The 14,319-nt window shown below is 37.0% G+C and overlaps 1 protein-coding gene and 1 long non-coding RNA gene across 9 annotated transcripts; one reads left to right on the top strand and one right to left on the bottom strand.

Annotated features, from left to right (window-relative positions):
* Positions 1–2,230: 2,230 nt before the first annotated feature.
* LOC148583444 (mRNA export factor GLE1-like) lies at positions 2,231–10,567 on the top strand. Of its 6 annotated transcripts, XR_015909318.1 has the most exons (16): positions 2,231–2,444; positions 2,536–2,590; positions 3,038–3,160; positions 3,436–3,479; positions 3,599–3,766; positions 3,931–4,114; positions 4,518–4,666; positions 5,263–5,434; positions 6,028–6,247; positions 6,385–6,497; positions 6,726–6,796; positions 7,691–7,772; positions 8,348–8,422; positions 8,826–8,973; positions 9,062–9,116; positions 9,936–10,025. XR_015909318.1 is itself a non-coding variant. In XM_088510961.1 (15 exons), the coding sequence occupies exons 4-15, from the start codon at positions 3,439–3,441 to the stop codon at positions 10,268–10,270; spliced, it is 1,374 nt and encodes a 457-aa protein (XP_088367087.1). In that variant the 5' UTR covers positions 2,231–2,444; positions 2,536–2,590; positions 3,038–3,160; positions 3,436–3,438; the 3' UTR covers positions 10,271–10,567. The 6 variants fall into 6 exon arrangements, 5 of the variants coding, with proteins under 5 accessions (XP_088367087.1, XP_088367083.1, XP_088367086.1 ...); XM_088510961.1 differs by lacking the exons at positions 8,826–8,973; positions 9,062–9,116 and adding an exon at positions 10,262–10,567; XM_088510957.1 differs by lacking the exons at positions 8,826–8,973; positions 9,062–9,116 and adding an exon at positions 10,254–10,565.
* A 1,094-nt stretch (positions 10,568–11,661) lies between these two features.
* Positions 11,662–14,319, bottom strand: LOC148583445 (uncharacterized). 3 transcript variants are annotated; one of them, XR_015909321.1, is made up of 4 exons: positions 13,837–14,319; positions 12,699–12,859; positions 12,469–12,610; positions 11,662–12,041 (listed from the first exon to the last, which is right to left on the bottom strand). It is a non-coding gene; the product is annotated as an uncharacterized LOC148583445 (long non-coding RNA). The 3 variants fall into 3 exon arrangements; XR_015909320.1 differs by lacking the exon at positions 12,469–12,610; XR_015909319.1 differs by having other exon boundaries at positions 11,662–12,610.

Genomic DNA, 14,319 nt, shown 5'->3' on the forward strand with positions numbered 1-14,319 from the left:
ACATTGCAAAGAGTCTCGGACGATCTAGTCATATGATTGGATGCAGCAGAATCAATAAGCCAAACTTAGAAGAAATAGTACAATTACCTTGGAGCCCTAAGGTTGAAAAGGCTGACATAATCATCTGCTGGACCATTTCAAGAGTAAGAACAGCTGATCCGGCCGCAAAAGAAGAAGCTGAGGACATCACTGGAGCAGAAGATGTGTTCATTGCAGCCTGATAGGCAATAGCTTGACGATTCTGAGGTCGAATAGGACATTCTTTGATAAAGTGCCCTTGCTTCTTACAATAGTTGCAAGATTTCTTTGCACAATTGGCAGTAATATGACCATACTCCTTGCAGCTGAAACACTGGACCTTGCGCATATCCTTACCCTTCCTTTTCGCATGGGTTGCATAGGCTACTGGATTCGGGTCGAAATCTTGCTGGAACGTAGCCTGTGTGAGAAGACGCTGCTCCTTGCGAAATAACTCTCCAAAACAAACATCCAAAGATGGAGAAGGATCCCGATTCATTAAATTTGAGCGAATAATTTCAAATTCATAGCGCAATTTCATCAGGAATTGATCTCTCTTGCTTTGCTCATGAACCGCCTGAACAACAGAGAGAGATGCTGCAGGTACCTTCGCATAAACCATATCAGAAAATTTTCTCCACAAATTTTGAAAACCAGAAAAATACTTCGGAATGGAGAGATTGCCTTGAGTGTAACTAGCAATCTCATATTCCAACTGAAAACGGCTTGCGGTATTGTCCTGGTGATAAACCTTCAGCAAATACTCCCACATGGTCTTCGCAGTCTTATAGGGCCTTAGATTGAGCACAATAAGAGGATCAACAGACCCTAAGATCCAGGACATCACCCATGCATCCTTGACCTTCCATTTAGCCAACTCCTTAGTCTCCATCAGAGCTGGATCACTACTGTCAATATGGCCCCACAACTCTTTTCTCGTAATAAACAATTGAAATTGGAATTCATAAGCAAAATAATTTTTTCCAGTAAAACGGATCCCAAAAGTCTCGCTAGAAGACATGATGAAATAAAAAAATTAGAAATTATACAACCTAATAAAGGAGTAACAGGCCCACCAGATCTGTTGGACAACAAGCCCAAGTCCACTCAAGTCAAACAACACCAACCAGCAACCCACCAGAATAGTAACACAGCCCAAGTCCAGCAAGCCAAACAACAATCCCAATTTGTTGGTTGCTGACCACACCAAACAGCAAGCCCAAATAGCAAGCACAAATCCAAACACCAACCCAAACCGCACCAAACAATAAGCCCAAACAACCAGCCCAAATCCAAACAGCAACCCACCCAGCAATCCCTAAACCACGCACGCTTACAGCACCAACCAGAAATAGCCGACAGTCCACAACCTCCACGTCGACAACCCCAAAACCTCTAGAATATCGCCCAAACAGCACCCAAACCAGTCAGCAACCCAAACAGAAATTGCCGACAACACCAAATAGCCGACAAAAATCGCCGATAGCCCAAATCACCGAGAACACCACACTGACCATGCTCACCGCACCAAATCCTCCAGAAATCACCGGGAACACCACATACTTCACAGACCTCCAAAGAGTCTGCCGACAACCACTAATCACCACAAAAGGAGTAGTTTCTGGTAAGAAATTCTCTACCCTCAGTAGAAACTGCTGCTACCCCCTACAGAAACTTCCGAATAGCAATTTAGAACCCTAATTTAGATGATTTTGGCTTTGATATAATGTCAATTGTACTGAATACCTCTCAATGTGAGAGTTTTTCATATTATATATGAATTGTCTAGCCAATTACAGCCTTTACAGGATGTATCTCTGCGATTACAACAATTTAGGAGAACAAATAAGGTAACTAAAATCTACCTATTAATTACAAGATACTATAGCTATAATACAAAAACATGTCATAACTAGATAGACTAATTATAACTAAATATATATGATATAGTTGTCGTATTTGACTAACAGTTTTTTATTTTTATTTTCCTTGAGAAAGAGATGAAAAATAAGAAGCAATCCCATTTTCCCCTTTCCCACTTACGAGGGAAATTTTTTTTAGAGGAAAAAAGCAAAGCCTTTGGAGGGAATGTTAAAAAAGTAGGTGTTTTATTCTGAGCCATTAGATGCATTCAATGGTTCAGATTTGTAAAAAAATCCCCGGCAATTCTTAAGAATAGCAGGGAATCTTGATGAGGAACCGACCTAAAAAAAACCCTAACCCTAACCTAAATTTAATTGTTCCGGAGACTGTCACCTGCCGCCCTTCTCTCTCTGAGACGCTCTCCACGTCTCGCTCTCTCACCGTCAGATCGACGATTCTCTGTGCTCTCGGCGTCTCGCGCCTCGCGGCCTCGCCTCTGTGGCTCTGACGCTCCGTGCTCTCCTCGCCTCTCACGGTCTGTCTCGTCTCGCCTCTCAGTGAAGGTATGTTTGGTTTTCTTTGGTTTTGTTTAGATTCAGAGGCTCTCACGGTTTTTGTCGCCTCACGGTTTCTTTTGTTTTGTTTGGTTTTCAGCCCATCTTGTTTAGATTCAGAGTCTGCCTTCGACGCTCTCAACCAGTGTGTAACGGTAATGCGTGTTTTTCAGTCTGGGTTTTTTGATTTAGATCGGAATGTGATTTGAAGGTTGATTTTTGTTGATGGGTAAGCCGTATTTAGGGTTTATGGGTAGCGTTCTTTTTGCTCATGTGATCACTTTTGGTTTTGTAGGTTCACTTGGTAGAATGAATTTGATATCTTGATCTGTGTTTGTTTACTTTCATTTGGGTGTGCGATTATGTGTCATTTACAAGTCTTGGAAGTAACTTATTGTGAATTATTTTGTTTGTAATATGTGTAGTCTTTACCCTTTTTTCTCTGTTTTTTCTTGTTTTTTTCGTTTTGATTTCTCCTCCTCTGGTAGTGGCACATAGATCCCGTTTTTGTAGTTGTTTTTGGATTTCTAATATGAGTTTGATTGTTCTAAATCTGAATCTCAGATTTTTTGTGGGCTGAATCTAGTTTTTCTCATTTTTAGGGAAATATATGGGCCTTTCGTGTGAAGTGTTGTCATTTTTAGGGATTTTTTTAAAACAAACATCTTGTTTGCTGAACCGCATCAAAGCTCTGCGAAAGCACATCTGAAGCATACAAAAGCAAGGTGCAGTAACTCGCTTTCTTGATCCTTTGATAAACCTTTGTTTCAAACAAACCCCACCAAAAAAATTGTCAAAAATCCATACAAAACCCACCAAGAAAATCATCAATCACATAAATAAACACTATAAAAAAATAAATCATTTTTTTTGGGTGAGAGCAATTCATGGAGAGAAGAAATATTCTGCAACAATAGTCATTTATTTTGCCATTATTTTTTATTTTATATGCATTAACTTTGTGTGTGTGTGTGTGTGTGTGTGTGTGTGTTTTTTGTAGAAAATGGTTGAAATTGACTTCCATGCCATACAAATTTTGAAGTGGTATGGACTATATGACTCTCTCTGAATTTTAACCCTCAAATTTAACTCTCTCTCTCTCTCTCAAATTTTCTGTTTATTTTTCCTATATGTTCTAATTGTTGTGGTTTGTATGTATTTAGTGGAACTGTTAATTTGGAACTTCGTTGTCCCCAAAGAATTGATGGAATCGCCGTGAATCCTGATCCATATTGGAAGTTTGATGCTCTAATATTAGAGCTTAAGTCATTGGAAACGAGGCTCAACATCTCTGCAAAGGTTCCTGCACCTTTTGTCAAAGCAAGATCACGGTATCGCATTTTCATATATGCTATATATTCAATGGGCTTAAATAGGTAGTTTGAATTTTTTGATTACAAACCTATCAAACAAATTTTTATTTTTATTTTTTATTACAACATATATTTTGGTTGTTTTTGCTAATCTGAGATTTTTTCATCTTCCAACTCTGTAGCGATTTCTCAAATGAAAAAGGTGCTTACACAAGTCATTGGCCTTTTGTAATTCACGCGTCCGATGATTTTGATGGTTTTGATGATGAGTCGGATCTTGAATTCCAATCCTACTTGATGGGTGAAGTGGGATCAGTAGGAGGTGTTTTGTGTGAGCTAATCCATGAACATGAACTTGATTTTAAGGTATGTTGCTATTTAGATTCCAATATTGTTTGTTATGTTTTCAACTTGATAGAGCTTTAACATATTTACACAATCTTTATGGATATGTGACTTGAAAATTAGGATCCTTTCATCTTCACATCCATAGAGTTTTTTTTTTAAAATCTACTACTGCTGCTGCTGCTGCTTCTAGTACTTACTATTACCAAATATTTACGGAGGTAGGGTACTTGGGTCTTTCCTTTAATTTTTGTTTTTTTCATATATAATTCCTTGTCAAACCTGGATGTATAATGATTTATGTGTTTATCTTTTGTTCTTTACTTTTCTTTTTGAATTTTGAGTTATAGTGTTGATTTTGTCTGGTTGTCTCATTAATCGTTTTTTCTTGGTGCATAAAAATACTGTTTGGATTGACTAACAGGAGGAAATTAGAAACAAAATTTCTGCATTAGAGACAGATTTGATGGGTCGAAGTGAAAAGTCCAGTTCTGCACTCACTCGAGTTGAGAGATATCGAGAAGCAAGATGGGAAATAGATAGGAAACTTGATACTCACTACCAACGCAAGATGTAAGACCATTTGCTATTTCTTTATATGGCATTCATTATTCTAAAGACGTGGTTGTTATTTTGGAATATCCTAGTTTCTATGGTCGTTTCTTTGTGCTACCTTTGCGTGCTACGTCTAAATTCCTAGACTTTGAAATAGACCTATAAAGTAGCATGACCTTTCTAGTTGCTGATGTTTCATCCCTCTATATGAATTTTCTTTTCTCATAGACGTGATATTGTTTTGTCTTTGTAGAATATAGTAAAGAATAACATATGAGGGCAGGAGGTAGACTTGTAATTAATAGGAATTAAAAATGAATAGGTGACTGAATACGCTTTTATGAGGAGTTTGATTTATCTATTTTGGTATATAAACTGAACAAAGTCATTTGTCTTACCACCGTCATAATATGACATTTAAGGATGCAAACTTTGTTTTGGCATCCATTGCTGGAGCATGGTTGAATTTGTTTTAATGTTCAATGTTCACTAATCTTGAAATCTAAATTGCATTGTGAATTTATTTTATCATTCTCTAGGTAGTGTAATGGATGCTATTTTCCCCTTTCATATTCACAGAAACAATTTTTGACATTTCCTTAAAACCATTGTAGTGCAGAAGCACTTGATTATCACTTGAGTGCTGTCCAGTGGGACCATGAATTGAGATCGCAGATAGAAGAAAGAAAAATAAGAAGTGATGCAGCTTATGAAGAGGCCAAAAGAAAGGAAATGGCTCTTGAAGAAGAAAAAGTACGCCAAGAAAAAGCTAAAGTGGAATCTGAGGTATGTTGACTCGACCTTTTAATTTTTTGTTGTTTTCCTGGTAAAACTTTTGTTAATAGTTTTGCAAGCTTCCTTTGTTCACGATATTCTGATGGATATCTTTTGATATGCTCCGTAGAGTTATCTTGTCAGTTCTTGGATTATGACCAAACTGGAACTCCATTGCCTTTTGAAACACCGCTTTTGTTCTTTAGGGTTTTCATTTTTCAATTTTATTCTAACACTTTTCCACTGAACTTTACAAGACAATTATTATCAAATTTTTTTAACCAACTTAACATGCTTACTCTTCCTTTCAAGTTTTTTATTTCATTGCTACATTGTTTTCGAGTCCTATATTTCTGTGAGAAAAATACTCCTCTCACTTGTGTTTTTGTTATGTTTTCGTTTGAAATAAATATCCATTTCTTCATCAGATGCATTCTGTTTTCCACTACCTCTAACTGGTTTCTGCTCAATTGCCCCCCCCACCCCCCCCCCCCCCCCCCCCCCCCTTTCCCCATCTGGTGAACCTGATATGTTGTCAAAGTACTAGAGTTTCAGGGAAGATACTATTGAATTTTATCAATAATTAAAAAATGTTTTGAATTCAGGCAAGACTTAGAGCTGAGGAAGCAAAAAGAGCTGCTTTGGAAGCTGTGACAAGAGAAGCAAACGAAGCTGCAGATAGGGAAGCTATTGAAACCTCAACTAGAGCTGCTGCTGGGGTGGCACAAGAAGAAGCTGCCAGATCCCAAATGGATGCCAATTCTCAAAATTCAAATGAATCCAAAGAGTTTGCATCTGATGCAGCAAAAAAATCACAATCTGCGAGTACTATTTTTTTTTTCCTTTTTTGTTTTTGTGCTTGATGGATTTGTTATAACATGCTTTGCCAGTGTGTTTAGTTAGTGACTTGGTTTATTTAAGATTTTTTTCCCTCATCTGATATATTAATTGCAATGTGACAGTAGGTAATGTACTGAGGTCAGCAGAAAGTGCTCTAAATTTAGAACAGGGGAGACTACAGAAATTTAAAGAAATAGACGAAAGAAACAACGCTTTAAGGTTGACTTACAATAAGGTATTGCTAGGCTCTACAGATATTAAGTTTTGAGATTTTTTAGTACTTATTTTCCTTAAGTTTATTGACGCCTGGATAACGTGTTTGTAGATTAGATTTCTAATTGTTAGCAAGTGATTTTATTGAATTCAAAGTATATGATATATAGGATCTCCTACAATTTTTCCTTTGGGGTATGTTGACCTGCTTCCTTTATATAGTGAGTGACATGTTCTCTTTTTTTGTTAGGATTTCAGCAGCTTTGAAAGACATATTTCTAGGTTGATCAAACAAATAAGTGGGACCAAAGAGATTGTCAGGTGAGGTGGATTTGAGTTTCATTGAATCCAGCCAAAGTTTTCGTAATCAATAGGCTTTGGTTTTCTTATATTATCTACATTCCTGTACCTAATTTTTATTTTTATTTTTGGCATTCAATTCTTAAGTTACACACACCCAATGGTTCTTGAACCCACCATTTCACCCTCCACCCCATTTTTATTGCGGGAGTACATATTTTTTGAGCTAGAGCTCATTGACTAGTACACCCTAAATTATATTATCATGATAAGTATGCAAATGACATCAGTTTTTTCCCTTCATACTAGCCAATCTCAACTTTTCTTGGGACTTGCCCTAACAGTGATATGAAGGACTTAGTTTTTGCTTGCCTTCAAGTGGATTTTTACCTTTGACTTTGGTGGACCAGATTGGCTGGTTGGAACGGTAAATTAAGTGCCAACCCCTTGGCGTTTGTTGGTTTTTTTGACTGCATCATTCAAGACACTAAACTAATAAAGTAATTGTATCTGATCAGACTGGTTCATTTATCATCTGTTATTCATTTGTGAAGAATGTACTTACTGCTTTAGCCTCTTAAGATAGATGAGGGATTTCCTATTTTTGAGATGATTTGATCTAGTGGCATGATTTCGGTTGGAGCCTGTATGAACTTACTACTGAGGCATTTTATGGCTTTTGGCATGATAGCTGATTGTCTTCTAAGGCTTTGTGATTGGCTCTGGTTAGCCAATCCATCAGCTTTAGCTTGCATACCTGTAGAAAAGATGAGTTTCTTTCTAAGGCTAAGCAAGTCTCATTGTTAAAGAACTCAAATTCTGGTTTCATTCATGATCTTCATTTTGGTTAAAATTCTTTGCAATAATGTAATTAATACTTCTACATCTTTGTTTTTATCAATTTACAACTTGCAGTGAAAAGTCGCATGAGATTTTTAAGATTTTCAATGATCCTCTTTGCCCTCAATCCATCAGCATTGCAGCGTTTGCAAAGAAGGTAATTTCAAGTATTTGGCTAGAGACGTGCATTTTTTTCTTCCTTGATTTATTTTTTGTTTGTATCATAAAAGTCATGAGAATCGGAAGGATAGAGGGAAAACTTTGAAACATGCATGTTAAATATGCTTAATGTTGGAAAATATGGGATTTCATATGGTATATGCAAACAGAGTTGAAGGACAACATTTAGAATTTGATCTAAATACTCTGTAAGCGTACGTGCAAATCAAAACAATAGAGAAGGTAGAACTTAGAATATAGGTTTAACCATTGTATTGTAAAAGTTCTCTACCATGAACTCGCCATGGCTTTAGAAAGAGAAAAAAAATTTAACATAACTTTTATTACCATGTAAGGCCTTAATAGTTTGAGATTGTCTGACAATGGAATTTAAATAGTCATTTCCTCTTATTTTAAGAAATTAATTGGATCTAGTCTTGAGAGGCTCTTCAGCTCATAATTTTTTGTCATCATATTTGATTAGTCTTAGACTTTCTACTATTATGCTCTGGTTTGAAATTTTGCCATTACATGATACTTACTTAAAACACTCCTTATCCAATTTTGATACAGGTTGTATCCCGCTGTGAAAGCCTTGAAAACAATGCATTTGCATGTGGCCATGTCATTGTTCTTGTTACTTCACAGGTACATCATGTTAAATTCATTAGTATTACTGGATGTTGATTAAAGAGATCCTTTATTAGTTAATGGCTGTTGGATGCTCTTTTTAACTTTCTTCTACACATTAGGATGATATTCAAAGGTTGGAAAACCAAAGGATCCATTTCAAAACTTCAAAATATTGCTACATTAAGGACTATTTTGACTTGTTTTGTGCTTATGAGAGAAAACATGTGTACGCTCTGTAAGCTAAGGAATATGCCATCCACTAAAAATGTGGGTGTTTTATTCTGTGCCATTAGACGCATTCAATGGCGTAGATTTGTAAAAAAAATCCCCGGCAATGGACCGACCTAAAAAAAACCCAAACCCTAACCTAAATTTAATTGTTTCGGAGACTATCACCTACCGCCCTTCTCTCTCTCAGACGCTCTCAACGTCTCGCTCTCTCGGCAGTAGACCGACGATTCTCTGTGCTCTCGGCGTCTCGCGCCACGCGGCCTCGCCTCTGTGGCTCTGACGCTCCGTGCTCTCCTCGCCTCTCACGGTCTGTCTTGTCTCGCCTCTCAATGAAGGTATGTTTGGTTTTCTTTGGTTTTGTTTAGATTCAGAGGCTCTCGGTTTTCTCGCCTCACGGTTTCTTTTGTTTTGTTTGGTTTTCAGTCCATCTTGTTTTGATTTAGAGTCTGCCCTCGACGCTCTCAACCAGTGTGTAACGGTAATGCGTGTTTTTCAGTCTGGGTTTTTTGATTTAGATCGGAATGTGATTTGAAGGTTGATTTTTGTTGATGGGTAAGCCGTATTTAAGGTTTATGGGTAGCGTTCTTTTTGCTCATGTGATCACTTTTGGTTTTGTAGGTTCACTTGGTAGAATGAATTTGATATCTTGATCTGTGTTTGTTTGCTTTCATTTGGGTGTGCGATTATGTGTCATTTACAAGTCTTGAAGTAACTTATTGTGAATTATTTTGTTTGTAATATGTGTAGTCTTTACCCTTTTTTCTCTGTTTTTTCTTGTTTTTTTCGTTTTGATTTCTCCTCCTCTGGTAGTGGCACATAGATCCCTTTTTTTAGTGTTTTTTTTTGGATTTCTAATATGAGTTTGATTGTTCTAAATCTGAATCTCTGATTTTTTGTGGGTTGAATCTAGAAATGGTCCTTTCGTGTGAAGTGTTGTCATTTTTAGGGATTTTTTTTAAAATAAACATCTTGTTTGCTGAACCGAATCAAATCTCTGCAAAAACACATCTGAAACATACAAAAGCAGAGTGCAGTAACTCCCTCTCTTGATCCTTCGATAAACCTCTGTTTCAAATAAAACCACACCAAAAAAATTGTCAAAAATCCATACAAAACCCACACGAAAATCATCAAGCACATAAATAAACACTAAAAAAATAAATCATTTTTTTTTTGGGTGAGAGCAATTCATGGAGTGAAGAAATATTCTGCAACAATAGTAATTTATTTTGCCCTTTTTTTTTTTTTTTTTTTTATATATATATGCATTAACTTTTTGTCTGTTTTTTTTTTGTAGAAAATGGTTGACAACACTTCACAGGAGAGACTACAGAAATTTAATGAAATAGAAGAAAGAAACAACGCATTATGGTTGACTTACAATAAGGTATAGCTAGGCTCAACAGATATTAAGTTTTGAGATTTTTGAATATTTATTTTCCTTAAGTTTTTTGACGCCTGGTTAATGTTGTTTGTAGATTAGATTTCTAATTGTTAGTAAGTTATTTTATTGAATTCAAATATACTATATGTAGGATATCCTACAATTTTTCCTTTGGGGTATGTTGACCTGCTTCCTTTATATAGTGAGTGACATGTTCTCTATTTTTGTTAGGATTTCAGCAGCTTTGAAAGACATTTCTAGGTTGATCAAACAAATAAGTGGGACCAAAGAGATTGTCTGGTGAGGTGAATTTGAGTTTCATTGAATCCAGCCAAAATTTTCGTAATCAATAGGCTTTGGTTTTCTTATATTATCTACATTCCTGTACCTAATTTTTATTTTTATTTTTGGCATTCAATTCTTAAGTTACACACACCCAATGGTTCTTGAACCCACCATTTCACCCTCCACCCCATTTTTATTGCGGGAGTACATATTTTTTGAGCTAGAGCTCATTGACTAGTACACCCTAAATTATATTATCACAATAAGTATACAAATGACATCAATTTTTTCCCTTCATACTAGCCAATCACAACTTTTCTTGGGACTTGCCCTAACATTGATATGAAGGACTTAGTTTTTGCTTGCCTTCAAGTGGATTTTTACCTTTGACTTTGGTGGACCAGATTGGCTGGTTGGAACGGTAAATTAAGTGTCAACCCCACTACAAGAATTTAGGTCTTTAGGGGCGACTTCTAAAAGTCCTAAAGTGGACGCTGTTGACAACAGCGTCGACTTTTCGACCCTAAAGATGTCGACGCTAATAGTCCGACCCTAATAATCAAATGCGTGATTATCAGCGTCCACTTAAAGTCGACCCTAATGATCACTTTTAGCGTCCACTTTATCGACCCTAAAAGTCGAAATGTTTTGACCCTAAAGATGATGTAAATCGCAGAACCAGGGAACACTATAAAGGAAGAAAACCAATAACATCTCAAAGATTTCATCCAATTAAAAGGGGTAAAGAAAAGGAGGGTATCTGAAGGCTTAATTATCATAGTTTTTACTCTTATTAACTTATGTAGATTTCTATGAACAGACTCGAACATTAAAAGCGGAAGAGATTTGGAAGAAATCAACTTCTCTAAAGTTTCAAACTGGGTAATGTAATTTGTAGTTGATTTGGAAGAAATCAACTAATCCATGCAGCACTCCCATCAAGTTTTGTCAAACTTTAATAAAGATAAGTGGTGTTGTATTGAACCACCACTTACAGCATGCAATCCAAAGGTGGGTTGAAACTGGGTAATGTAAAGGACATACAGTTAGAATGGGATAACTTCTATTTCATTTATCAACAATTATTACAATGCCCACTCCATGGGCAGCCATCATTCACCGGGTCACTTTTCTGACAATAGGAAGGTTGTAGTACAGTTCACTTTAGCTACATGTTTGCAATGATTATTAGAAAAACTGATCCTAGGCTAGATAAGCCCCTACCAGATTAAGTTCTTGTTTCCAGTGAAAATCCGACCACTTTCGAGCATTGGCTGTGAGTAATTTCAGGAAACCCCCCCCCCCCCCCCCCCCCCTCTCGGTTTTGGTTAGGAAAGAGTCAGGTAAGCGAAGCCCCAATATCCATCATAACCAACAATAAATATCATGTTACCTTCTCATCTTAAATTACAGTTAGACCAAAAAAATATTTAGAACTATTCCTGATACAATCTGCATTACTTTACAGGAACATTTTAAAATATAAAAGTAAATAGAAAGCACTAAATCAAACAAGTTTTTCTTCTATGAGAATCAATACAGTAAATCTGGTTTAGGATATCATTATTCCCAACTCATGATTATAGCTTTTTAACACGATATCAAAATCCTAAATTTTCTTGTAAGAATTAGCTTCAAATTACCAGTTGCAGTTCCTATTCCCATCAATGAAGAACCTGCGTTTGCCATTATAGCCCGCACATCGGCAAAATCCACATTTACTAGTCCTGGTATCTGCAATCAAGGTGACTCGCCACCAATTAGAGTGCAGAATCACAACTCTCAAAAACAGTAAAAGATTTATAAAGCAATAGTCATCAATGCTGATTACCTAAACAAATTAAAGATGTATCAGAGATATCATTCACCAATGCAATGCTCATAAAATATTACTCACATTGAGGCCTCCAAAACATATTTAGAGAAATCTATGCACATTAAGGAGTTTCAGCATCCAAAAGCTAAAGGTTCTAAAAGGTTCATAGAGTATATCATAATATCAGTAACATAAAGCTGCAATTTTACCTCATTATCTAATGCAATATGGTGATAGATTTTAGCGAAATGCTTTTTGTCCAACAGTAACAGAAGCAACTAAGTAATTATTTCAGCATAGAGGCTATCACAAATTAAGATGCTTTCAAAGAGAATGCTAGCATACCTTTCCAACAGTCTTTGCACCATTCTCTATGATTATGAATAAAGTTCTAAGGAATCAACAACCAATATTGTGGTCTAGAGGAATACAAAGAAAGGCAATGACATATCAAGGATCTTCTGTTTTTTGTTCCTTGTATTTGTTCCTTCAGTCAGAAAACATCAACAATCATACAACAATATAAAACAGTTTCCACTGAGAAGTCATAATGGCTGAAGAGAAGTTAAACCCACCGTAACAAAGACCATGTCTGATCCATAAAGTGCCTCTTCTATTGATTCTTTGCTTTCTTTCGCAGCATTCATGCCAATCTCTGGGTTCCCACCAGCACCAAAAAAGGCTTCCTCCCTCCCTTCAAGAGGACACCATTGTCCTATTTATAAAAGGTCAAGACCTGTTAATAAAAAGCAGACGATCAAAACAGTACCCGGCAATAATTAGAGCACCACATTATGGAAATTACAGTCTATATGTGATTGGGAGTGAGCCAATAAGCGCTAAAACAAAAACAAAATCAGAAATCACATCATATACACCAGATTAGTCACTAAACTAGTCACTAAACACAAGAATCCAGAAATGCTAATTTGTTTGTAACCCCTAGAACAGTACAGCATAGTATAAGATAAGTTCCCCAGAATCAATGAGAATCCCAGTAGCAAACCCAGAAACAATCACCAAATTCTGCGTGAGAATACAATCTAGAGCGACTAAGTGGTGTAATTTACAACACCACTTATCTTTATTAAAGTTTGACAAAACTTGATGAGAGGATTGCAATCGACTTGAATTATCGTGAGTAATTTGAGATATAGAAGAAATAATTCCCTGTCTAAAAGTAAAACTCCAGGAACCAGATTTGAATTATCGTGAAAGAGGACTTAAAGGAAGTGTGGGACAATACACCCACCAAGAGGATTGCAATCGACTCTCTTAGGGATTTCAAACCACTGGATTGGTAACAAAATTATCTGTCTAATCCCTATCCATCCATCCTTAGACGCCTTTGTCAAATGGGAGACAGAATCAATCAGCAATGCCTTTGTCAAATGGCATAGCTGAAATGGGTCCGAAACAATGACCATGGAACTCATCAAATCTTGAAATAGCAGTAGAAACCAAATGACAAAATCTGGTTTCCATTTTGTCATCCAACGCAAAGAGTTTGAAAATGTCCATCATAATATATCTAAAGTATGGAGTTTCCCAAAATGGGGTATCAACGATTCCAAGGTTGCTTTGGATTCAGGCCGAGGTTTTTGTTTCTGTCTAGGTGTTATGTCGATGGGTAACTTAGAATATACCAAATGACAAAATCTAATGCGAAAAAAATGGAAGGAAAGAAAGATCGACAGAAACGAAAATACGTACGACGGTTTCGGGGCGGGCGTTCTGGCGGAGACGAGCTTCGAGCTCGGGTTGCGGGTGTTGGTGACCTGCATGACGCCGTAGCCGATGACTCCCGGAACGACGCCGCATATGGTGGCGAAGGCAAGGAAGAATGGCTTGGACTCCTTTGTCCTCCTCACCAGCCACCTCCACGCCTCGCTCTTCTCAAACAGTATCGACATTCTCAATCTCTGCAACTCTATTTCGTCCCTCTTCGCTGCTCAAGGACCTCAACAAACTATTATATTACTATTTGGGCCTTTCTTGGTTTTTGATTTTGATTTTATTTAGGGCTTGGGTTTTCTTACTCCGGTGGCCGAAGACCTCGCCGGAGTAAGAGAGAGGGTGAGCTAGGGAGAGCAGCTGGAGAGAGATCGAGAGTGAGAGTGATGAGGGAGCTGAGTGCTTTTGAGGGAGGGGAAAATTTTAGGGATTTTCGTGTTTTCCAGCGTTTGGGGAAAATTT

The sequence above is a fragment of the Corylus avellana genome, chromosome 10 (genome assembly GCF_965113065.1).
Source record: "Corylus avellana chromosome 10, dhCorAvel1.hap1.2, whole genome shotgun sequence".
Classification (NCBI taxonomy): Eukaryota; Viridiplantae; Streptophyta; class Magnoliopsida; order Fagales; family Betulaceae; genus Corylus; species Corylus avellana.

Coding starts and splice junctions, on each gene's coding strand:
- LOC148583444 (XM_088510957.1), top strand. CDS start 3,439: ATGGTTGAAATTGACTTCCATGCCATACAAATTTTGAAGTG. Junction 3,480..3,598: donor GCCATACAAATTTTGAAGTG/GTATGGACTATA, acceptor GTATGTATTTAG/TGGAACTGTTAATTTGGAAC. Junction 5,435..6,027: donor AAGCTAAAGTGGAATCTGAG/GTATGTTGACTC, acceptor TTTTGAATTCAG/GCAAGACTTAGAGCTGAGGA.